Source organism: Podarcis gaigeae (assembly GCF_964106915.1).
Source record: "Podarcis gaigeae genome assembly, chromosome: 10".
NCBI classification, from domain to species: Eukaryota; Metazoa; Chordata; class Lepidosauria; order Squamata; family Lacertidae; genus Podarcis; species Podarcis gaigeae.
This window is the reverse complement of record NC_139686.1, coordinates 57599667-57626432: the sequence shown is the minus strand read 5'-3', so window position 1 is coordinate 57626432 and position 26766 is coordinate 57599667. Positions and strand designations below refer to the sequence as shown.

At 42.0% G+C, this 26766-nt stretch overlaps 1 protein-coding gene across 4 annotated transcripts in view; it reads left to right on the top strand.

The window, feature by feature from the left end:
• POT1 (protection of telomeres 1) overlaps positions 1–26766 on the top strand; it is a 70209-nt gene that overhangs the window by 27355 nt on the left and 16088 nt on the right. For all 4 annotated transcript variants that reach the window (XM_083699179.1, XM_083699180.1, XM_083699181.1 and 1 more), the window contains 6 exons: positions 5978–6108; positions 12173–12463; positions 16038–16193; positions 24562–24725; positions 25430–25506; positions 26296–26337. In XM_083699179.1, coding sequence (XP_083555305.1) covers positions 5978–6108; positions 12173–12463; positions 16038–16193; positions 24562–24725; positions 25430–25506; positions 26296–26337 — 861 coding nt within the window. The remainder of the gene's footprint in view (positions 1–5977; positions 6109–12172; positions 12464–16037; positions 16194–24561; positions 24726–25429; positions 25507–26295; positions 26338–26766) is intronic.

The following is a 26766-nucleotide window of genomic DNA, read 5'->3' as shown; positions in this document are numbered from 1 at the left end:
ATTAGGACACAATGATCTGCTTCAAACATAATGCTAAACCATAGCTTTAGCACTATGTGAACCCTACCTAGCAGCTTAACTATGCTTTGTTTCCTGACAACAATCTGAAGCCATGGTTTGCTGATAATTTGCAAACCTTAGTTTGTGTGAATTATGATCTGGTGCTATGTGTGAATGCAGCACTCTTCCTTAACCATGTTGGTTTGGCGAGCATCTCCAGTGGTCAATCTATAAAGGAATGAGTTTAGTAATTGGAAAACAAACTAAATTTTGGAGAAACAAGCATACTTGTCTGTTTGTGGGACAACTGTGGTTTCACTCATGGTTTGTTAAGCAAACCATGGTTTAATGTTATGTGTGAACAAGGCCTCCATATCTTATATTGTGTCTGTGCTGTTCTCCTATGTAGTTTGTAGAACATTAAGAAAAAAGTATGTAAAGCCAAATACAATTCTGATGTACAAGTTATATCAATATGGTTAACATTTACTAGTTCTTTCTGTATAGGAATTGTCTTCCTGAAGCCAAGATGAAACTTTTAGATTCTTATACTTCAGCATCTTTTGATGCTTAGTTATGCTAGGTCTGTAGGTTTGAGAAAACTGCATTCACTGTGAGATTTTCAGTTTTTAATTTTAATAGGGATATTTTTTTCCCTTTTGGAGAGCTGCAGAGAGCTGAAAAGATTATGATTTTCTATCCTTTAGGATATTGCAGAAGGTATTGCTGATTTTTAAAATGTTATTTCTGGATAGGCAGATATCCTCTTATTTCTCTTTCCTCACCACTTGTAGCTTTTAAATGTAAAATGGTCAAAACCAAAAGGGCATGTAGACAATCATTTGCAGAAAGGGCACCTCTCGACTGAGGATATCAAATGGAAATTTAAAGTTGGCAACCCCCTATTAAGATATCTGAAGACTTCACAGCTGATGGTAGAAAATTTAATCCATGAAATGGCAATTGGATCCAGGCTAGGGTCTCTAATGACATAGAAGTAACTGTAGCTCCAACTACTGCTGTGAGGGCTTAATATTTCCCTGTTCCTTCTTTTGCAGTTAAGCCAAGCAAGCTTACAGTAGCTGTTAAGTAATTTTGTCAGGTGTTACAACTTACTGCTTAAAGTCATTTCCATAGGTGGTTTTTTTTTTTTGGGGGGGGGGGTTGCCATTCTTAAACAATGCTAATACAATTAAATTATTTCATGGTAGCATAAGTTTGCGACTTACTACAGAATAAACTAACCTAACCCAATTGATCTAAATCACAGACAATACAACCTGGAACTTTACAAAAGCCCAAATTTGGAAGTGCAGTGTTCTAAAAAGAAGAGCTTCAGTGGCCCGAACAGAGAGCTGAGATACCGAATAAAGATGAACGCTCACTTCCATTGAATTGATTGGTAAAAATATATAGATCAGCAATGGCTTGCAATTTGGTGTGGAGCTGTTACACTGACTTCCTGGCACCTGAGTCGCTGCTGCTTACTGGAAGGGCAATGTAATAGGAAAGTTGGCATGACCAGCAGAACCCATCCTATCACCTTGCTCATGCTGGTAAGGAACTGTGATGCACTTGCTCGAAAGCTAGCGTTGCAGATCTATCCCAGTTGGGAAGCTGCTTCTGGCATACATGTAAAACTGTAGCTGTCTGTTGGTCTCAGTGGAAAGTCCCATAGAGGTTGGAAACAGAACATGTATTTTCATTTTTGCATATATGTATGCATGTATTTTCAAACTGCTATAGCAAAACTATTAAAGTTTCTCTGTTTTTGGAGTGCTTGTCTACCCTGAAATCCATTCTGGATGTTTCTGAAATAGAAACTGCACCTGGTGTGTCATTCAAAGCTTCTTTAGCCACTAAAATACTAAATGTAGTTTGTGTTTCTTGTGTTACTGATTTCCATGTTGAATAGCATTTTGGACTTTCAATCTGTCTTGTGCTAGGGGCCATTTCATGCACTTTAGAATGTCTTTCCTAGAATATGTGCTTTCTCAGGGAGAAGTGTTTTGAGAAACATGTGTACCTATGACATACATCTTGCCTTATATTGCATGTGTGTGATAGGTCTATTAGAGAGTTCAGTGTCCCCCACTCACATATATGGAAGAGCTATTCCAGTAAGTGTATGAACTAGACTCCCAGCACTGGTGGGTTTCACTTACTTTCCATACAACATGCCAGGATACTTTCAACATTTAGAACCAGGACATGGGTGGCGCTGTGGTCAAAACCACTGAGCCTCTTTGGATTGCTGATTGGAAGGTCGGCGGTTCAAATCCACGTGACAGGGTGAGCGCCTGTTGCTTTGTCCCAACTTCCACCAGCCTAGCAGTTCAAAAGCACACCAGTGCAAGTAGATAGGTACTGCTGCGGCGGGAAGGTGAACGGTGCTTCTGTGCCCTCTGGTTTCTGTCACAGTGTCCCGCTGTGCCAGAAGCATTTTAGTCATGCTGGCCACATGACCCGGAAAGTTGTCGGTGGACAAACCACCGGCTCCCTCAACCTGAAAGTGAGATGAGTGTCGCACCCCATAGTCACCTTTGACTGGACCTTGACAATCCAGGAGTCCTTTACCTTTTTTACCTTGACATTCGGCATGTCATGACAGACGTGTAGGACTTGAAAAATACAATTTCATATGCAGTAACAAGCCTAAGTGGATATAACTATTCCAGTCACCTGATGTGATAAGGTACCTGGGAGAGGCTAACTCCCTATATTCCAAATCATGAGATAGATTTTTTTAACTAACAATTAAAGCATGAGAACATAATCTACAGATGGAGAGCAGTATACAAATTTAATAATAATAATAATAATAAAATAAATAAAAAAAATGGTTGGAATCTTCATTTGGCTTTAGGTCTGTGAGCCATGCAAGCTGTTTGCTTTCAAGTTGTTTTTTTCTGCAATCCCACATGTTTTGAAACAAAAATGTAAGGTGAGATTATTAGAGTGCTAGGAAGAGCCTTCAGGCTATGGAAAGAAAGTCACCTTGGAGATGCATTCTATCCAACACATTATAAAAGAATATGGTAGAGTGAATTTTTATAAGCATTTGTTGTACTTCAGTGCCAGATTTTGGTAATCCATGAGGATGTATTAGCATTAGTTTTGCACTGTTGAACTGACACGGTTTCTCTCCTTAAGCGATGGCGAGATCCCATGTTTTGTGAAAGTATTTTACACTACGTACTGTCTTGCTTGTCTGAACTGAGATAACCCTGTAGTGACGCACAGAGCTGTAACTTGAAGCAGCCTGTATATTTGTCGAGTTTTGAAAATATTAGATTTAAATTTGAGTTACCTTAGAACTTGTATATCTTGCCAGCATGCAATTTTTCACCTTTTTAATTAAAGTGAGGTACACAGTATATAGGTTTAAAACAAGTTGTCAAATTTTAATGAGCTTGCTAAAATGTATTATTCCTACTTGCTTTTTACACCTCTGTGGCACACTTAACTGTACTTTGATGCTATTTCCTGAAGATAATTTGCAAAGTTAAACAAGCAGCTAATTCAGTATCATACTTCTTAGGCCTTGTTTCTTGGGACTAATCCTTTGAGAATAGTTGCTTTACAGTAAGTAAAAAATTAAACTAAAATATTTTTTGTAGTATTAGCTGTTGGCTTAAAGCACCTCATTGGAACTATTCCCTAACTATTTGTTGAACATGACATTCCTGTCTCAAAGTTAACTCATTTATACTGTAATCCTAGAGTGTGTTGTGCAATGGTGGCAGAGAATTACAAATAAGTATTTGTAATATGCACTGTAGACTATTATATTCATGGCTTCTTTGATTAAAGGCTTGGCTTAGAGATACTAGCAGGCCTTGCAATAAAACTACAAAGCAATTTGCACTTAATCTTACAGAGGAAATTAGGTGAATTGCTCAAGATTGTTTCTAATACCTAACAGAAAGTTTAATTTTTCAACTCTTACACATTAAGATCTAGTTAGCACTATTTAATCCAAAAATGTTAATGGTTTCCAGTATGATGGGCAAATCTAGTAAACTATATCGAAACTTGGTGTTGTTTTAGCCCAAAGGTTATACAGTGGTACCTCGGGTTAAGTACTTAATTTGTTTTGGAGGTCCGTTCTTAACCTGAAACTGTTCTTAACCTGAAGCACCACTTTAGCTAATGGGGCCTCCTGCTGCTGCCGTGCCGCTGGAGCACGATTTCTGTTCTCATTCTGAAGCAAAGTTCTTAACCCGAGGTACTATTTCTGGGTTAGCGGAGTCTGTAACCTGAAGCGTATGTAACACAAGGTACCACTGTATGTTGTTTCTGCCAGAGCCTGTAGAAATAATAGATTTGTCCTTTGCATTAGAAATTCATTTTTTAAAGGATGGTGTCCTGAATATGAAAATTGGCATTGATACCCAATACTTTTATGGACTGTAGTGCTTAGAGGATCAATGACTGGGCAAGCGCTAACTAGGCTTTAGGAAGGAGGCAGGAGAACTCTAGGAACCTGGCAGAGTCCTCAAGCTTCCTTCCCAAAGCCCAGTGCCTCACTTACCCAGCTTTGGGAAGGCACCATGAGGGCTAGGGCATCAAAAGTTGCTGAGGGCTGCCAGAAAAGGGATTGAGGGCTGCTTGCAGTCTGAGAGCAATGTTGGACCACTCTGGGTTAGACTATTAGACTAAAACCTGGAACAGGGGTCAGCAAACCTTTTCAGCAGGGGGCCAGTCCACTGTCCCTCAGACCTTTTTTTTGGGGGGGGGTGGACTATATTTTGAAGAGAGAGAGAAACACGTATTCCTACGCCCCACAAATAACCTTGAGATGCATTTTAAATAAAAGCACACACTCTACTCATGTAAAAACATGCTGATTCCCAGATCGTTCGCGGGCCGGATTTAGAAGGCAATTGGGCCGGATCCAGCCCCCAGACCTTAGTTTGCCTAGCCATGACCTGGAACACCTTCAAATCTTCAATCTGCCTTGAAACTCACTGGGTGACCTTCAGCCAGTCACCATCTCTCACCCTAACCTAACTCACAGGATTGTTGTGAGAATAACATGGAAAGAGGGGCACCTTGAAGGAAATGTGGAATATAAATGTTATAATAGTAAGATATTTTTAGGTGTATTAAATATGTTTTTATTGTATTTTTTATTTGTTTTTTTTAAAATCACTGATGTCTTTGCTGCTGTGTGCTCCTTTGAAAGGAAGGGCAGGATATTAGTGTATTAAAGTTATAAGAATTTTGCAGAACATACATGTTTCTCCCGAGTGTTCGGTCTTCTTAAGGGGGTTGATTTGAGTGCTGATAGAATCATAGAGTTGAAAGGGACCCTGTGGGTCATCATAATTCAACCCCCTCCAATGCTTCTCTCTAAAGTCTAAACAGTCTGTTACTTACTCTGCATGAACAGGAAGTGGTTTAAGCCATTTGCCCTTTTAATATGGCTGTTTTAAGTGAGGGCAAAGCTAAGCAAAAGGAGACTTGCCACACAACTGGCAATTATTAGCTCTCTGGAGACTAACACCTAAGCTAGATTTGAAGAAATGGAGCAGTACTGAATGAAAATTAGACTGCATGCTAGGCAATCATTCCTCCTTGCCTCATGTCACAGAAGAAAGTGTCGTTGTCACTCTTGGCCAATTAAAGGGTTGGCTGACCATTGTACTTGATACCTTGAATTAAAATAAAATACTTTCTCTTCAGTGTTAAGATTTGTTAGTAATTTTATGAAAGTTTCAAACCCATTCACATCTGTAGACATGTCAAGATTACTGAAAATGCATGCACTTTTTAAACAGAGGTAGGTGTAAAATTTCTGGCATGGCTAATCTTAGGAAATTGTTTTGCTTTCTTAAAAGCATATGGAATCCTATAATCTCATCCCTGTATTTATTCTCATGATGTTACCTGACATCATGATCCTTTATGTATTATTCTGTGCTTTTAGAAGTATGGTGCCAACTTTTTTACATCTATATTTTCTCCTTTACAGATTATTGCTCAGTGATAACCATTGTGGACCAATCGGATGCCAAGCTGATATGTTCACTTTTTAATGTAAACAAAGATGCCCTTCCACAAATCTACAAAAATGGTGACATTGTTCGATTTCACAGAATAAAGGTACCTTTGCTGTATTTACCATTCATTGTAGGGAGGTATCCATTTCTGTTTCTTCAGTTTTTGCCATCATACTTATCATGGACTTCTAATACTGAAGGTTGATCCTTTCACATATCAGGTTATTTAGTGCATTTCCAAACAGACCAGGTTCTTTTACATGCTGCGGAAGATGGAGGAGACTTAGGTAGGTAAGAAGCAACAGGAGCTAGAGGATTTGTTGTACAAAGAGGTCCTTGCAACCATGTTTCAGGAATGCTTGGCAGGGAATCCCAGTCTGTATTCCTTGGCCAGATACCCAAATATATTCTGTATTCTAAAACATTTGAAGGTACCTTCCCAACATCAAGCCCTGAGTATCCTGTTTGTTTTGTAATCCGATCAAATGCAGAAGCAGTGCTACCATCAGTTGCATTTCTCCTTGGCATCTTGGATCCAACAGATTTGAATCGGATGGCAGCAAAATTAGGTTGGTCTGTATAATCTCCCAGTCCTTTAGGTTCAGAAACAGATACACCAAATATGCCAATGAGAAGAAAGCCACAAGCAAGGAAGGCATTGAACCCTTCTCTTGTGACAGCGCCCTCCCAAGCGGTAGAGGCACATCTTGCTTTCGCAGTTTAGAGTTGTACTGTGTGTAGCGTTATAATAGAGGAATTACAATGAGCTGATAAAGTGCAGAGTCTTAAGTCCCCACTTATGGCCGTGGTTATGTTCCGGGCCCCTGTGCGCATAAGCGACAATCGCATAAGTGGGGAGCGCCCTCTAAAAAGCCTGCTCTCTAGCTCTCTCTCCTGCTCTCTCTCTAATCCAGACCAAAATAGCTAGAGTTGAAGTTCTAGGGCCGGCTGGAGGATGTGTAGGAAAGTGGCTGTGGCAGCTGCTGTGCTACCCCATGCGCCAGCTGTTAGGTGGGGAAGCTGAGCAGCCTAAGCAAAGCTCCACTGCACCTCAGGGGCTTCCACTTTGGGGCTTCCTTCACTGGTGCCCTCTTCAAGCCCTGGGGTGGGTCTTCTCGTGAGCCACGAGGACTCCAGGACTCCCTCCATTTCGTGGTATGAATTCCTATCCATTAATTTATTTCCCGACGCACAAGCCAATGGCGCGTAAGTGTATGTATGCAGTTTCAGAAATCCCTTTGCTCATCATTCTAAAATGAAGTATTTCATAATAATAATAAAAAATCCACTTTAGAAAAAGAAAAAGACTTGGAGGGAAGTGGGGGAGGAAAAGAATCATTGCACCAACCCTAACCCTTCCATTCCCATAACATTGGATATAACCCAGAATTTAAGGCACAATGAAAGAAAATGCAACTTTGTTTTGTTGCTTTTAAATGGCAACAAATGTTGAACACTTTTAAAGCAGGGTGCTACACTTCATTTTTCTGTTCCGTTACTGTTCACATATTGTGTGTTCTTTATAAGAGAAGCAAAACATTTGCAATAAATGAGTTCCACCCATTAGCTCAACCACAATTGTTTGAATAAGAGCATGTGGAAAGCAGGAAAATATGTGCCAGCTTTCCTGCTGTGTTTCTAAATGTGTAGCTTTGGTCACTTCAAGGCAGTTGTATCTGGGTAAGTATCTTGCAGCCATTTATCTGAGAGTACAATTTAGCTGCGGTCAGGGTTCAACTGGCAGCCAAATTTAGAATAGTAAAAGTTTAATTAAGCTACTTAAATATTATAGTTTTAAGCTGCCTAAGTAAATTATAATTTTCCTTCTTTTCAGTGCCTGAAAGTTACACGTAAAATATCTGCCCATTATTTCAGTTAATTAATGTGCTTCCAAGGCAAAATCTTTTTTTCTGTAATAGAATTTCTTCTTATCCCATTATCATACATGATCGTAAATCGCAATTAGAGTCAAACGTTCCATTTTTAAAGGTACCTAGATTGGAGTGTTATTTAGTATGTTTTTAAATGTATAGCTTTATATATGTTAATCCCAATCTATTGAGAAAGTTTCATTTTCTTGGATTCAGAACATTCTTCTTGCAATGAAAAATAAAAGGTTTACTTTGTCTTTAGTACATATACTTCTGAATGTCTTGTATTTTTTTTTAAGTCTATACAGTCGTACCTTGGTTCTTGAACAGAATGCATTCTGGGAGTCCGTTCGACTTCCGGAACTGTTCAGAAACCAAGACGCAGCTTCTGATTGGCTGCAGAAGCCATGCCAGATGTTCGACCTCCGAAAAATAGTTCAAAAACTGGAACACTCCCTTCCGGTTTTCTGTCATTCGGGAGCTGAAACGTACGACTTCCAAGGCTTTTGGCAACCAAGGTACAACTGTATTAGCTGTGCTGGCTTGGTTGTGGGTTTGACTGCATGAGTTGGCCCTTCGTGTCAGTAAATTCTGTAAAATGCTTAACAGTAGCACCATAGATTGGTAGACCATTGGCCCAGCTTGCTCAATAGGGTCTACACTGGCAACAGTTTCCCATGGTCTCAGACCAAAATCTCTTCCAACCCTACCTGGAGCTGGGACCTTTTGCATGCAAATCCCTGAGCTAGGTTTCTTTCTGTTACGTTCATAAGGCACATGTAACTGAGGTGGCATCCTTTAGCGGCAAAAATTGCAAGCTCCAAAGTCCTTGGTTAAAATATTGCCTCAGCTCTGACCTTGCTAGCCTTAGGGAAACTGTGCTCTCTGAACCTATAATTATTTCTCTTTCAAAGCTAACAGGGTTCTGTTCTGGCCCCATCAACTTCTCAAAATATAACTTAGCATTTTCACCTGTATAATAAATTAAGTTTTAGTATTTGTGTGTGGATATTCCACTTTAAAAGCACCACAGTAGTTTTGTGGGGGGGGGGGGTTGTGTGTTTTTTGCTGCTATATCAAAACAAAAACAAATAAATCACAAAGCACTGCAGGGCGTCTATTATACCCCAGAAGTAAATTTTACCTTATGGGTTTAATTCTGCTCCAGGTTGCTTTACCTTGATACATGAGTCAGTATTTTGCCACTGCAAATTTGCTGCAGTGATTTCTTATGTGCAGTGTGTGTGGGGGGGGTTCGGGAACAAGAGCTTATTAGGCTAGGGATTGCCAGTGTGACCATTGGTCCATCTTGCTCTGCACTGACTAGCAGTAGCTCTCCAAAGTTTCAGACAGGGTCTCTCCCAGCCCAAGCTGAAGATGCCAGAGATTGTCTGCCATCTGTGCCGCAGTAACCGCTAGGGTAAAGGTAAAGGGACCCCTGACCATTAGGTCCAGTCGCAGACGACTCTGGGGTTGCGCGCTCATCTTGCTCTATAGGCCGAGGGAGCTGGCGTTTGTCTGCAGACAGCTTCCGGGTCATGTGGCCAGCATGACTAAGCCACTTCTGGCGAACCAGAGCAGTGCACGGAAACGCTGTTTACTTTCCCGCCAGAGCGGTACCTATTTATCTGCTTTCACTTTGACGTGCTTTCGAACTGCTAGGTTGGCAGGAGCAGGGACCGAGCAATGGGAGCTCACCCCGTCGTGGGGATTCGAACCGCCGACCTTCTGATCGGCAAGTCCTAGACTCTGTGTCCTATACCTTCTGATCGGCAAGTCCTAACCCACGGCGCCACCCGTGTCCCAACCGCTAGGTTAGATTACTGCAATGCATTATACGTAGGGCTGCCTCTGAAGACAGTTCGGAAACTTCAGCCAGTGCAGAATTCAGCAACGACATTGCTCGCCAGGACAAGACGGTATACACTGTTCCTGGCTCAACTGCACTGGCTGCTAATTAGTTCCCGGGCCCAATTCAAAGTGCTGGTTCTGAACTATGAAGCCTTAGATGGCTCAGGACTGCAATACCTCAAGGACCACTGCTCTCCATAGGAACTGATCTGGACCTTGCAATTATCCACTGAGGTCCTTCTTCGTGTGCCTCCTCCACAGGAGATCCTGAGAATGGCAACACAAGAACTGGCCTTTTCTACAGTGGCTCCCCATTTGTGGAATGCTCTCCCTGAAATTTGGCTGGCACTTTCATTATACATATTTAGGTGCCAGGCAAAAACTTAACATCCACTACCCTCTTAAATGTGTTGGAGGGGTATTGTTTTGTCTTGTTCTTGTTTTATTATGTATTTTCTGTTCTTTATATTGTATTCTATGCTGTGAACCACCCTGAGAACTATGGATGAAGGGCAGTATACAAATTTAATAAAGAAAAAAAAAATTGGGACCGTCTACATGCAAGGCTGATGCTCTTTTGCTGAGCTATGACCTTCCCCTGTCATGCTTATTAATTTCAGTAGGGCACTGGGCTTCTTTGGGTAGGGATGGCAGGAAAGAAAATTACAGTAAGGGAATTGTGCAAACTCTGAGTGGGTTTTGACAGGCGTCTTGAGAGGAGAAGAGATGTAGCTCTACACACGTGTCTAGAGAGTCAGTTTGAACCAGGAGGCAGCAAAAGGGGGCAATTTATTTCAGATCTTATTATTGCAAATAAATACATAAAGCTTATGAAACAAGACTTTGCTTTTTCTTGGTCAGTATACACTCCTGAGCAGTAATGGAATATATTGCTGAAGTCAGCTGAAGAATCAGAAGCTACCCATTTATCACAGCTTCACAATATTTGTTAGAGAAGCTGCTTTTTGTTTTCTTTTTTTAACTATGTCAGAGATTGGGAGTAAGGGAGAGAGTTTACCTAGTTTACTTTACCTAGAAGTTAATTAATTTTAAAACTGCTATGTTTCTTTGAATATCATCTTTGATACTTTTTTTTTGAAAAATTAAAATATTCTGATCATTTGTTTATTAGAGTGGTCATGTTTGAGTCAGGAATGTCAGCCTTCTTAAGCTTAGACACCCCTAGTAATAGACACACATTTACTTGGGACCAGCTCACCAACCATTCTGTACTATCCAGCAAATGACCTTCATAAAATACTCATTAGCATGCATTTGAAGCTTGAATAAACTGCAACAAGTTCACACCAAAAAAGTTAGCAGTGTTTTCAATAGAGTTAAAAGGTAAAGGGACCCTTGACCATTAGGTTCAGTCATGACCGACTCTGGGGTTGTGGCACTCATCTTGCTTTATTAGCCGAGGGAGCCGGCGTACAGCTGCCGGGTCATGTGGCCAGCATGACCAAGCCGCTTCTGGCGAACCAGAGCAGCACACGGAAACGCCGTTTACCTCCCCGCCGGAGCGGTACCTATTTATCTACTTGCACTTTGACGTGCTTTCGAACTGCTAGGTTGGCAGGAGCAGGGACCAAGCAACGGGAGCTCACCCCGTTGTGGGGATTCGAACTGCTGACCTTCTGATTGGCAAGTCCTAGGCTCTGTGGTTTAACCCACAGTGCCACCCGCGTCCCTTCATTAGAATTACATACGTTCAAATTAAGGTTGGGACTAGGTAAAAAAGTAAATGTTAAGTTCAGTCAAAGGTGACTATGGGGTTGCGGCACACATCTTGCTTTCAGGCTGAGGGAGCCGGTGTTTGTCCACAGACAGCTTTCTGGGTCATGTGGCCAGCAGGACTAAACCACTTCTGGCACAACAGAACACCGTGATGGAAGCCAGACTGCATGGAAATGCTGTTTACCTTTCCTCCACAGTGGTACCTATTTCTCTACTTGCACTGGTGTGCTTTTGAACTGCTAGGTTTGCAGGAGCTGGGGCAGAGCAATGGGAGCTCACTCCATCACGGGAATTCAAACCGCCGACCTTCTGATCTGAAAGCCCAAGAGGCTCAGTGGTTTAGACCACAGCACTACCTATGCCCCCGCCCGTTTGGGACTAACCTCCGGTTTGCATGGGTTGGATTCGACTTGGTGCACCCCAAGAATGTTGGGCAGCGGAGCGCTTTGCCGAGCTCATATCTTGAACGTTGAGAGTCAGACTTTTCAAATACATGCTTTTCAAATACAAAACAATGTGTTCAAAGATGGATGGACTGGCGTTTGTTGCTTTCTAAGCCGGTACATGTCTTTCATCTTGTAATTTGCGATAATTAGTTCAAATGCATGTGATAATCATCCTACATATTTGCTTTTCCCCCGCTGAGTTCAAAAAGCAGTACACTTTTATTTTTCCTTACGGCGTTGCCTTTTTGTTCTTGTCGCCTAGATCAAAGAGTTCAGCGGGCAGTTGCAAGGGATTAGCAGCAGTGGATTTGCAGCACTTACCTTTGATGGCACTGTAGGAACACCAGTGGTTCCTCGAACGTCCAGCAAATTATTCACATTTACAGATGAAGACAGAAAAACAATAGAAGACTTGCGCATTTGGGTGGCATCTAATCTTTTAAACTCTGCAGTCGTAGCAAAATTGTCTGACATCCAGCCGCCTATGTATTTTGATCTCACTTGCCAGCTTCTAGGAAAAGCAAAACTCGACGGATCTTCCTACCTTCTCAAGGTTCGCTGCTTTCCTCGCTCCCCCAAAAATGTGTTAATTCAAAAGTTCTTTCATGTTAGTATAAAGGCAGTATGTTATAACTAATGCACAGTAAGTTTTCTCCCTTCTTAGCAGCACTGCCAAGAATCAAACAATACTTACTTTCTACTCCTAGAGCTGCTATATTCGAATCTTGACATTGAAACTCTGTCGTTAGATTGGTATGGGAAATTTATATGTATCTGCTGGTTTTTGCACATTTTACTTTCAAGTTCATGCCTTCAAACTGTCCTGGGTATGTTTGGCAAGGAGCAGAGGGAATAAGGGAAAGAGCATGGAGATTCAGCTGACCTCTAGAGAGGGGCGTATCCTTGGCCCCTAAGAAAATGGTGGTGAACCTCTGTCTTGTAGGCCTAATTTGGCCTGGAATCCCAACCTCACCTGCAAACAGACAACTTCATAGGGCCTTGCTTTAGTGCAAGTCAGCTGATTGGCTTTGAAAGCAACCCCTTTTGAAGGTATCGCCTGACAGCCTAATGACATCACATGATGGACAAGCGGGCAGCCCCTAACTACCTGTCAAAAATAGCTGAAAGATGGCCAGTTTCTTATACAACCCTTGGACTGAGAAAAGGTTCCCCAAACCCTACCATAAGAGGAATAGTTCAGCGAGCCATGCTTTACACACAAATAAGGTGGCGCTGTGGGTTAAACTACTGAGCCTAGGACTTGCTGATCAGAAGGTCGGCGGTTCGAATGCCCACGAAGGGGTGAGCTCCTCTTGCTCAGTCCCTGCTTCTGCCAACCTAGCAGTTCGAAAGCACATCAAAGTGCAAGTAGATAAATAGGTACCGCTCTGGCGGGAAGGTAAACGGCGTTTCCGTGCACTGCTCTGGTTCGCCAGAAGCGGCTTGGTCATGCTGGCCACATGACCCGGAAGCTGTACGCCGGCTCCCTCGGCCAATAAAGCGAGATGAGCGCTGCAACCCCAGAGTCAGTCACGACTGGACCTAATAGTCAGGGGTCCCTTTACCTTTTTATAAGAAGCTGTAGTATTTGTTTGCACTGACTGGCAGCAGCTCTCCAGGTTTTCAGTAAGGACTCCTACCTGGTGCTGCAAGGAGATGGTAGGAATTGAACCTGAGATCTGCAGGGAACACATGTGCTCTGCCACTGAGCTACCACTCTCCCTTAGCTTAACGTGTGAAATTTTTGAGCAGAACAATTCGTTCTCCCATCCACCACCCCCTTCTTCAAATATTTTGTAGGGCAGGCAAGCATTGATCCAGATTGAAACCCTGGTGTAAGGAGAGGTACATAGGAATAACCCTTTGTCTTCCAGTGCAGACTGGATCATGCAATTAAAATTGCACTTGAAGGCCACCTGACTGGTGTAACATGTAGTTTTCCCATGAGATGCCACAAAACATCAGATGCATTCTACACTGTGGGTGAATGACCACATTCAGTGCTCTGTTTCTGTATTTTGGAACATTAACCAGACACATGCAGAAATTTCAGTGGTGATAGCCTCATTATTTGGGCATTCACCCATACATTTGAAAATTTCAGTACAGTCACACCTCTTCTTACGAATGCTTCATGTTGCGTTTTTTTGGGTTAAGAACACGGCAAACCCGGAAATGTTTACTTCTGGGTTTTGCTGCATGCGCAGAAGCGTTTTGTGCGGTTTGCGCATGCGCAGAAGCGTTTTGTGCGGTTCGCGCATGCGCAGAAGTGTTCTATCACACTTCGCACTGCTCTGGTTGCGGACTTTTCGGGGTGCAAATGGCATCCCAGAATGGATCGTGTCCGCAACTAGAGGTACCACTGTAAAAGATAAATTAAAAAAGGAATCCAGCGCTTGGCTCTTCAAACCAAAAGTTGTAAAGTACAGAGGAGGGGAGGCCAAAATTTTGCCTTGCAGAATGATTACTATTGATTAGATTATTAGGGTGCTATTACATTTGTGTCAATGGATATTTTTATTCTGAATTTCACAAATGACCATTCCAATGAATATGGGGGGAAATCAAACAAGGTGCTGCCAGGGATTTATTAACTGCTGGGGTTTATGTACTTTTTAAAGTAAATAAATTCATAGGAACAAACAGCAGAAAATACAGTTATCTAAAAAGAGGTAATAATTTTGGAGGCAGGGGGACAGAGAAACCCATGAAACCCGATTAGTTAATTTTTACTTCACAAACAAACTGAAGGTAATGTGATTAAAAGCTTATTTTTCCTTGTGTCTGGTCGCATCACAGTGCTGGATAGTCCTATCACACTTTGTTTGAACTGGTAAATTGAAATATTGTAATGCTTAGGTAGGAGATGACCTTCCCTTCCCTTTGAAAATGCAACTTATTAAAAACTGGAATTATCACTAGCAAGATAAAAAAAATGGTTGAAAAAATATTTTGCAGGTCCTTTCTGTGTATATATTATGCATGTTCTAGTTATCTCTTTGGCTTCATTTTCAAGGTGAGATCTTAAGGGCCAAGTGTTTCCTTCCATGTGTTCACTGCAAGTTCTCGCCACCAAAATTCTTTCCTGTACAATCATCTTGTAACCTAGAAATAAGACCCTCTGGAACCACACAAGGGCCTTCAGTCAGAAGTTGAAAATAGGGAGATTTCCCACACACGCATGGAAGGGAACACTTAAGGCCTGTGTTCACAGACAGCACATACATGCATCTTTTTGATTGCGCAGAATGTTCACATCGTGACACTGTTTCTTTGCCTTTTGGCTAAGATCAAGTGTGGTATCATAACCAGATGATGTCCATTATTTGGATTGTTGGTCTTCATGACTTTATGACTCAGAAGATCCAGATTGTTGTAAGGGGATTACATAAAGCCAGTCTTTCCCAAAAATGTATTTATTGTATGAGGAATGTTACAATAGCAATAATAGCAATTATTTTTGTTGTTGTTGTTATTTTATTTATACCCCACTCATCTGGCTGGGTTTCCCAGGAATATTAATATTTTAGGAGCTTGTCACATTTTGAGAAATGCTACTTGCATAGGTGATTCATTCATTATTTAAAACCATTTATATTTCACTTTCAAACTAAAGAAAAATGATCAATTAGTGAGCCAAGTCTTTGTGTAATTTTGGTCCAGAAAAACCAGGAAATTGCCAGATGTATCTTTTGGGGCCAGTCTTGCACCAGCATTTTTAGACACGCCAGCAGCCTTCTCTGATTCCACCCTGTCGCCAACACTGTTTCAACCCTCATCACAGTGAGTTGGGGTGAGATTTGGTGAAGCCAGAATCTCAAAGCTCCTCATGACGTTCACAAAAGATAGTGAGATCAGAAGGGTCAATAAAACCTACTTCTCCACAATTTTGTGATTCTAAGCACAGTTAGTTCAAAGTGAACTCAGTTGGCTTTGGTCGACCCTTTTAAAGCAAATGTTCTTAGAATTGCAGCCTTAATCTGTAAAAATAAAAAAGTTCCAGTTTTTTTTAAAATTCTTTTTATTAATTTTCAATAACCAAACAAAGAAAACAGATAAACAAAACAAAAAAGAAATAACACAAACGTTCCAGTTTTAAAAGGAGAATGAATTTTGTTTCATATCAGGTATGGGATGGCACAAAATGTCCCTTTTCGTATTGGAAGGTGGTTGTTACAGAAGGTGACCTTGAAGGTGACAGTGTTCTCATTCATCGACTAAGAAACCTGATAGTGGATGTTGTCGTTTACGATAATCATGTGCAGTTGGCAAAATCACTGAAGGTAAGTCCTCAGCAGTGCTTTACGTTATGTGTGTGATCTTACCAGAAGCTAGCTACCCAGCTCTGTATTTATTTAAATTGTGTACTTTTAGCTTGTTTAATCCTCCTAGTAAGTCAAACCTTCTAACCCACCCCCCGCCCACAAAAGACTAATTGCTTTAATATGCCACATATAAGTGGTGTCCTAATTAAGCAGCTTTATTCCAGATATTGTGGTATCATGCAGTTGTGAACATATGCGAAATGTCTTCCGTGACTTTAAATTATTTCTTGTAAATGAGATAAAACATAGTTTAATTTGTAGTCCCCATTATAAGCAATATTTTTATACTCTTTAAAAGCCTATTGCTCATTAAAACTGCCATTAATAACTGTTTGAATGTGCAGTCCACCATTTCTTAAGTGGCTTTGCAATATTGATAATTTTCGAGGAATGAGAACAGTTTTAACTAACGTTGCTGAAGTGTATCTTGGCAATTTTGTGCTCAGCCCCCTGTCCTTAGTTGCTCTAACCTGCAGAGCTTAGTATACTCCTCGAAGGCATCTAGCCTGCGCCAGTATGTCAAATAGGCTAGATCAATTCTGGCTGTATTTAGCCTGCGCCAGTATGTCAAACAGGCTAGATCAATTCTGGATGCAACAGAGAGGAGGCCCAACTTGGCTCTGAGGTGGGCTGCTGGTGTCCCACAGGGAAGCCCCCAAAACTGCCTCATAAATTTATTTTGTGGGATTTCTATTTCAGATTTAACACCAGTTCCCCATATCTCAGCCCCGTAGAGCATTTGGGCTATGATTTTAGAGACAAAGCTCTTAATAGCTGGGTTGATTAGCTGCCCGTCATTTGAATGGAAGAACCTATATAGCTGCCCAGTAGAATGACCAGATATTAGCTTAATTGCTTCAAGATGTGGTTTCCATGATAACTTCTCATCGATAAGTAATCCTAGATATTTAAATCTGGGTACTTGTTCTAGGGTGTGACCGTCTAGAGTTCACCTGGACTTGGTAGTCCTCTTGCCAAATACAGTGACCTTGGTTTTATCATAGTTAAATTTTTAGTAGATGCTCTTTTTTGCACAACTGTCCAAATTTAACCAGCATCCTTTTAAATATGATTTTGTTCTTAGATAACAAAACTTAAGTCGTCGGCGTAGAACAGATTTGGCACTTTACGATTCCCAAGGGTGGGGGCAAAAAAGGAGGGGATGCAATATCAGGGATTATTTATATAGTAATTAAATTGGAAGGGTGCCAGTATACATCCTTGTTTGACACCTCTGTTAGTTAGAATTGCCTGTGAGAGGGCGCCTTGAAGGCCCAGTCTCACTTGCATGAGGTCCCCTTTGATTCAGTTGTTGGATGAGCCACAGAAGTCTTTTATTGATATTTGAATGGGCCCCCCAACTGGTTGTTCTATATAAATACTTCCTATGTACAGACTTTCCTTACAACTTAATGATAAGATGCTTCTCATTATACATTGTGCTCACCATGTCAGAGCTCTGTATTAAGAATTCCCCGAGACCTACAGGTATAGGGCGGTGTAATGATTATATGGGGTTGCTCGTGCGTAAGTTGCCGCCACTCCTGGCTAGGTTGCCTGGTTAAACCTTTTCCTGGCTGGACAGCCCTTCACTCCGTGGCTGTTTCAGTCACTAGCAGAATCCGTCAGTGGGCGTTTCTTGAACTTCTTCCAGCAAAGAAGTTCTTTGACGCCAAGTCTATGCCTACTTTCCCTGCGCAGAAGTCTTCTGCGCAGGGTGGGTGTGGGTAGCGGAGGACCTGTGCTCTTCCCGCTGGTCTCCAGCGAAGAGTCCTGGAGCCCCCTTGCCGATTCCCCCATCTGCCCCCCTTTATCCCTGGTGTTATGCTGATTTCCTTTCCCAGTCGATGAGTTCCCTCTCTCCCTGCTGGGCCCTTCTCCGGCATCGCTTGGGAGCCTTGTCTCCACTACTGGCTCCGATGTCAGTTCCCTGACAGGTGGTATATAAATTCTATTATTATTATTATCATTACTACAGTAATAATTCCAAACATGGACAGAGAACGCTGGAAGGGATAGAAATTATACAGCCCAAAGAAAAGCCGTTTGCTTCCTTTCTCTGTTCTCTCTTCTCCCAGGGCCTTAGGCAAGCTGCCCCAGTAGGCTCTGGCAGTGCCACCTTGCCAAAATATCCCCTGGCATCAACTTGGCAACTGCATCACCCCATTAGGGTTACTGGGCAGGAGCATGCAAGAACTTTAGAGCCCGTTGCTGAAAAGAGCCAGAGGGCTGCAGCGCTGCCTTTTCCATTTGTCTGCAACTCCTCAGGGCCCCGACACAATGTCACTGTTAGGGAACAGGGCTCAAGCCATAGTGGGCAGGCGAATAATAATCAATAGAAAAAAGACTGTCACGGAATTGAGAAATTGCACAAAACAAATGAAATACCGTGAAAATCCCTGAAACGAGAAGTAATCGACTAGAAATATTATCTTGTGGAAATCAACTAAATGATAAAAATCAAAAAGCTTAAGGAAAAAATTAGAACCTAAAATAGAACAAAACTTTAACGGGATGCTGGCTACAAACCTCATTTCACTGAACTATTTAGTTTCCTCAGAAGGAAATAGAAAAATCATAAACTTTAAATGACCAAAATTCAAACATGGCCCAGGTGTTACTGCAGCGTTTCAGCCCTGTTCTTGAGTTTGTTTTAAATCTAAAACAGCTTTATCTTGTATTTCTTTCTTTCAATTTGTGCCATTTGGGTTTTTAAACCTTTTCGTAAAAGCAGCACTAGAATTTTCATAGTGGGGCAGGCGGGCATAAAGATAGCAAACATTTGCAGCTGCCAAGCTCAGTACAGTAATACCTTGGTTGTTGAACGGCTTAGTTGCCGAATGCCACAAACCTGGAAGTAAGTGTTCTGGTTTGCAAACGTTTTTCAGAAGCTGAACATCTGACGCAGCTTCCACTTGAATGCAGGAAGCTCCTGCAGCCAATTGGAAGCCGCACCTTTGTTTTCGAACGGTTTCAGGAGTCAAATGGACGTCCAGAACAGATTAAGTTCAAGAACCAAGGTCTTACTTTACTTCCCTTTCCAGTGCCAGAATCTAATGTTCAGTACAGGATGTGTGCATCAGCACCAGTGAGCTATACCAATTGCTTATGCCAGACGTCTTACTTATTGCTTCATTTAGCAGGAAGCAGTGTTTCTGCTCCCTCCAGCCTTTTCTGCTTCTTCTGGGAATGGGACATGGTTCTTGCATGGTAGCAAGCCTCTGTCATACTTTTGTGTTGCTTTTCCAAACTGGAATATACATGTTAAACTGTTTTCCTGAACAAAGGCCACAGCCATAGGGGTGGTTTTTAACCTCTTTTCTGCATTTGAAATTTCTTCAGGATTGAGTTGCTGTGTAAATTGTTGGTCAAATGGCAGGTGACTCTACTCAATAGCATCATGTTCATTTTTGCAGTAACAGCTGGAGTTTGGAAATGGTGGTTTAACGTATAAATCTGCTTTGTGCTTTCTTGCTGCCACAAAGACAATAGCAACGTCTGTATGAAAATGACATGTTTAATTTTATTTTTAAATTATACATATTTGAAAACTTGGTGCTCAGTGTGAAGGCACATAAGAAGCAGAAAACATGGGGAAACTGGGTGGTGGAAGTACATTATGTTTCACTTAATAACAGCACAGTGTGAAATTTATATCGCTGTGTTCCTGCCAACAGCAGTTTGTCTTAAAACACTGCATATTTTTCCCCTTGAATGCAATACAAAACTTTAATTTCACTAAATTGCATGCTACTTGAATGGTAAATTATGTTGCTGCTTTTTATTTGCTACTGATGAAAATAGGTTAGTGGTATTGATGGCTATATTTACATTTCAGGTCTTGTATGTTTCCCAGCCTCGTGTTGCATGGCACCTGGATGTGCTGTGCACCAGAATAATACTTATTTGTTTTAGTATTTGTAGACCATGCTTCAGCATATGCTCATGCTGTATACAGACATTAGTATTTATGTATCATTGGTAAAGGCCGCTTGTAGCCAACACCTTCCCAGTCCCATCCCAGACAGCAAGGCCAGTAGTCAAAGGTGATTAGATTTGTGGTCCATTACATCTGGAAGACCTCTCCAGTATTTTTGGACCAGCAGGGCCATTTTGAATTTTCAGAAAATGTTGTGGGCTCCTGTCAGGACTGCCGCTAGGTCCCAGCTCACAGAGGACCAACGCCCAGTGGATATTATATACAAAAGTCTTTATTGAAGTTTAGTTTCCATTTCCAAGCTCTGGGCGCGCAGACCCACGTCTTAACGCTAGACCGGCTAAGTCCCCTCTGACTCACTGCTCCACCCACACCAGTTTAAGATTCTAGCCCGGCTCCACCTCTTGCGCTGCTCTTTCCTGCGTTGGGTCCTTCTGCCCTCTGGGGTTCCCTCCTTCCTGGACTCCTCTGACGCGGAGCCTCCTGAGTCTTGCCCCTCCCTCCGGCGGGCTTTAGGACCTGGCTCCCTTCCCGGGCTCCCCGCTGTGCCGCGCTCCTGTACATTTGAACTTGGCGCGCGCGCCCAGCCGGTGACTTTCCTTCTGACCGTTTCCCCGCTTCCTGATGTGGGTGTTGCCAAACCTGACTCCTCTCCTCCCTCTGGTGGTGAGGACACTGGTCCCGACTCCTGGGACTCCCCCTCCCCACTGCGCTCTGGTGGAGACGCTGGCCCTGATCTCCAGCTGCTGTTCAGGGACTCCCCGCTGGCCCCTCCCTCTTGAGGTTTCTCCCTTGGAATCTCCCTTGCTCTGGCCACCGGCGCTCCCTTCTGTGAGTCCTCCGATTCGCTAGAGAGGCTTGTGGAATAACTCTGGCCACTGTCACTGCCTGCGCCCCCCTCGTACTCCTCCTCCTCACTCTCCATTTGCTCCCCCTCCTGTGTCTCTCCTTCTGAACCCCTGACAGCTCCACTCACAAAATAGCTGCAGTGGGGACGTGGCCCTAATGCAACATGGGACATGGGATAGTACAAAATGAGAGAGAAGGCACCAGACAACCTCCATGGGAATTCAGCTGTGTCCTGCTGGTTCTAAATGTGAAGCTCGCACAATATTATCATAGAATTATAGGGTTGGAATGGCCATCTGGGCCAACTTCCTGAAAGGCAGGAATCTCAACTAAAGCATCCATTCCTCACTCACCCTGCAATGGTCTGAGGCCATTCCATGCCCACTGAGTGCGCTCAGTCCTTCAACTGTTTTGCGTGCATGGGTTCCCCCTTTTTGGCTTCAACCAAAGAGAACATTGCTGGCTGGCTGGCTGGCTGGAGCAGCGATCCTGCCAAGTATACTCCACACTGCCAAATTTTGTTTGACATCCCCCTTAATGTAACTGTAGTAACAACCTGAGCTAACTCTTCTGCCTGGCATTTGGGCAAGCATTTGCGGAATAGCACTGGTGGTTATTGTCTTTGCATCCAACCCAATTTTTATATGGAGTTTAAACATAAAACTATCTTGCTTTTGTGTGGGTGGGTGTATGCAGACTCATGATTAGAATTTGCTCTTTACAAACCAGAAGTATACAATGCTGCCCTCCAACGGAAAATTCTTATATTGCACATACTGTTACATGACTACAGCCTCTGCTCATTTGCTGGGCTATGTTATGAGATTGTGAACATATTTTTTTTTTAATCTGATTGCATCAGCTTTGCTTAATTAGACTTAAACAAGACATAGCAAAAAAGATACATACAAAACATATATTTCTATTAGAAATAAAATATAATTCTATTATTTTATAGTTTGAACAATTATTCTTTCATAATCGTGAATTCTCAATGTTGCACAGCAAGTATCTTCCGAAACTGAGTGGAGCTTCAAAAGCAGTTCATGTTGTGGGGCTTCTACTATTTAAAAATGGGGAGGCATTAAAATGGAGTGCTGGATGTGATTAAAGAAGCTCTTCAATTACTTATCCATCTCCTGGAAAAAAGTAAAGAGAAGCCAGGCCAGCAGATTCCAGTTAGGCTCCAGAAGGCCAAGTCCCCACCCTGTAAGAGCAACAACCTCCTGCTGCAGACCCCTCAAGGAGGGCAGAGCAGCCAAGCCTTTTCTCAAGGGCCCAACCAGGCCTAGTTTTAGAACTTTGAGCAGTCTGCTTCCACCCCGGTTGATTAATATGAGAACCTGGTAACATAAGTTTGCTTGATTTAATCTTCCCTTCTCTCCCCCCTTTTTTAGATTGCACTAGTTGGTGGTTACCAGTTAAATTGATGTGTAAGCTGTTTGGGGAGCCTTTCTGGCTGAAGAGTCCAATATAAATGCTTTGAATGAATGAAGTTTTATAGGCTAGGGTCCAGAAGATTACTTTGCCAGGGTAATGGTGCCCCCTACCACCACCAGTTTTGTTGAATTACAGTGCCCATCCTGACTGTAGGACCTGTTGTCTGAGGATGATCAGATGTTGCTGAGCTCCAGCTCCAGCAGCTTATCCTGCAAAGCTCAAGAGCAGGCATAGGCAAACTCTGGCCCTCCCAAACATCTGGAGGGCTGGAGTTTGCCTATGCCTGCCCAAAAGTTTCAGGGAGATTATCTCCACTTCCATGCACCAGTAGGACTTCAACCTCCCTCGCCCTATTGAGTTACAGAAACCTATGCCAAACTGCTTATGAAATCCCCCTTGGCTTTTAGAGATGTTTGCATGCCACAAGGGGGAATGCTGCATTTAGTTTGCATCCCCTTATGCACATGGAACTAATTGCATGGTTCTTTGCCTCAAGACACATAGAGTTTGATAGAGACAAACCTCTCTCTTTGAGTTATGCTGCCATAAGATATGCTTTAATAACATTGCTGCAAACTTCCATTTTCAAGGCCTGCCCGGTAGCTATAAAGATCACCCTTTAAGGATATTTATTTTGTTCAACTGCAGGAATTGTCCATAAAGTAGGATTTTGGGGTAAAAAAGGCCAGTTACTCAAAATCCAAGCATCCTAATTTTTATGTAGTTTTATCTCTGCGAGGCAGGGCATTCTGATCTCACTGAAATGCAGGAAGTGTCTGTGATACATTAACACCATCTAATGGATGTTAAAGGAAGCAGCAGTAGCTTTGAGAGAGATCCCTTGGCATGGTGCTAAAAGAAAAAGGGGGATATTAACCTTTATTTAGGTGACTAAGAATCCACCACAACAATAAATAAACATCTCCAGTTAATTGATGCAATTTCGAGTAAATAAATGTTTACTAGACACCATCCCTGACCATTGGCCTTGCTTGTCCAACAACAACTAGAGGACCATGGGCTCCTAAAGGAACTGTTGGAAGCTGACTTGAGAGAAGAAAGTTGAATGAAAAATTAGCAGACTGCTGCTTGATACATAAAAGACAGGGCCCTTTCTATTGCACCCTGGCTGTGAATCTTATTCACAACTATAGAGATTTGGTTGGTCCTTTCTCTTTTAAGTTTTAGGTGAGCTTTTATTTTGTTTAACCGACAGTCTACTGTGGGGTGAACCCCTGTGCACCCCTGTTTTTATACTGAGTTGTTTTATCCCGCTGCTGGTTTTGGCATGCAAAATCAATTTTAGTACCGTATTTTTCGCCCTATAGGACACACCGGCCCATAGGACGCACCTAATTGTTTTTTTGGGGGGGGAATAAAGAAAAAAAATGTATCCCCCCCCCCAGCCGCGGGGGAAGCCCGAGCTATTAAAAACACACCTACCATAGTTTTTAGAGGAGAAAAGGATATCTGCCCGAAGCGTGGGACACTCTGCTTCAGCGCGCCCTGCGCTCTGGGCGGCAGGCTGCGGATATCTTCCCGAAGTGCGGGGCCCAGCGCTCCGGGCGGCAGGCTGCTATCCGCAGCCTAGGGAGCCCTGCGGGAACTCCCGCGGGCTCCCCAGGCTTGCTGATAGCTTCCTGAAGCCTGGAGAGCGAGAAGGGTTGGTGCGCACCGACCCCTCTCGCTCTCCAAGCTTCAGCGAAAGCCTGCATTCGCCCCATAGGATGCACACAGATTTTCCCTTCATTTTTGGAGGGGGAAAATTGCGTCCTATAGGGCGAAAAATACGGTAATTTGAACTGTTTTATGGTGTGCTAATGTATTTTACATTTCTTTTTTGTAAGCTATTCTGAGTTTATTTTCTAAAGGGTGGTGCGATATAAACTCATGTGGTATTTTATTTTACTCACTTGCTGGTTTTGAACAAAAAGTTCTGAAAGCAATTTGTATGCTAAAAAGGAGACAACGTGTTCAGAAAAGTTGTCTCTGGCACAGTGCGGTCTAGTTGCACGGCATCATCTTCCTTAACTCTCTTTTATAGATGAAAACAACGAGTCTTGCTTTGCCTTCTGAAATAACTGTTTTATATATTTCAAGGTTGGAAGCTTTATTAGATTGTACAGTTTGCATGCAAAATTCCTAAGTCCAGAAGATGAGCCTAATGTTTCATATCTACAATTTCATCTTCATGGTGGTACTACGTATGGCCGTGGGATTACGAGCCTGCCAGAAGGCCACGCTGATGTTGACGATTTAAAAAAGTAAGTAAATAGAATTCAAGATAGGGTTGTGCCATATGCCCAAAATTTCCTGGACATAGCTGGAATACTGCAGTCGGAAGCAGTGTCCAGGCAGAAATCGCAAAAAGCTCCCAGGAAATCTGGACGTATGGCAACCCATGTTGCTTTTGACGATTTCCCTAAATTGCTCAACGACTTTGGCAACCCTAATTCAAGACAGCTGTCATTTGGAAGAAGAGTAGGGAATGAGAGAAGCCCTTCATGTTACTAATGGTCAGCCTTTGTTTGCCAGTATTCCGAGTGATGGATAGTTCTAAACTCTATACGCATGTTATTCAAATGAATCAATATGCATAAGAGTCATTGTTGTGGTATGATCGTGCATAGAATAAAAATCAAGCAACATTAAGGAACTACAGAAAAATAGCTGTGTTTCAAGGCCCTGTCTTTTAGGGAGATGCTATCATTTTATCAGCGCATGCAGTACTACTTTGTATTTATAAAACTCAAGTCCAGCAGCGCTAACAATCTGGCTGTATTAGCATGTGAATTCAGGGAGTCATTGCAGCATGTTCAAATTCTGTTATTGAACATGGTCCCATCACAATGGAATGAGAAGCACAAAGTAGATTTCATCTGAGTTAAACAAAATCCCATCTGCAAGGCCATTTATTTGTTTACTTCTGTGTTTTGATTATTTTCTTCAAAACCTTTTTCATTTTCAGATTCCTGAACTCTGTAGACTTGATGGAAGATGAGTCTTCAGAAAGTCCTTCAGAACCCGAGAATGCTTACTTTACATGTAAATAAACTTGAAAACAACACTCAACTCTGTCTTCCTCGCTTTATAGTATAGTACTTCCATGTTCTTTTTATGGAGTTGCCTACCGTTTCTTTTAACACAAGATAAAAATATTCAGGAAACCCTAAAAATGTGTGGATGTGAGCTGTGGTCTATCACTGACTTCTTTGATCTCAACAGCTGATTAAAAATAGCTGATTTACATAAGATAGTTTTGCTTTCTATGTTTATGTGCAAAATTGTTTTCTCTGTCATCTCGGGTAAGAAAATATATCCTAAGATTATACAACGTTTAAGTGACAAGAAGGTGGCAACATTTTGCACCTAATATCAGGATATGTGGGACCACATTACATTTCCTGCCAAATGTAATATGCAATCTACGTGTGAAGCATGATTGATCATATCTAAAAAGATCTATTTTTTTCCGTTTTTAAAAAGATTTTATAATGTTATTATGTTAATGATTTCATTGTACACTATCATACTTTTTAAGAACCATAGAACTGTACCATTGCAAGGACTCCAAGGGTCATCTAGTCCAACCCCCTGCAATGCAGGAATTATTTAATGAGTTGGAATTTTAGAAATCCTCTTATAAATAAAAATTAAGTGATAACACTGTAAGTAGTCATGGATGCTGTTGCTCAAACATACGGCTTCTTGTCATCTTAAAACAAGATGTTTCGGTCTGTGTTGAAATTTGTTGTGGCATATGATGTCTCTTGCAGTTTACAGGGAAATGTAAGTGGGACAAAATTAATTCCCCCTTTTTTTTCTTTTTAAAAGTAGGATCTTGTTCAGAAGGATGCCAGCAGTTATCTGTTACAGGTAGGACCCACAGATTCAGTATACCTTTGATCCAAAGAAGTTCTTCTTGCACAGTGTTGTTTCTTGCAAAGTGTTCTCCCCTGAAGCACTCTGTGCTTCACCAAGCCCACTTTTTCAGGTTGTACCCACTCTAGAATGGCTCAGTGTGTGGCATGGGAAACTGCAGCAGAATAGAAAATCAATAGAACTAACATTCTGCTCAGCTAAGGCACCTTTTGTATTGATAGTAGGGAGGCCTGAGATATTTGAACTTTGCAAATTTTGATAGGTACTGACCTGATCCACATCTCCCTGACTAACATGCTGATTGAACCGCAATATCCATCAGATTTATACTTTGCAAATATCCCAGCTCAAATATCCTCTGCTCAAAATGTATCACAATACATTTTCGAAACACATGTGAAAATATGTTTTGAGATGCACATT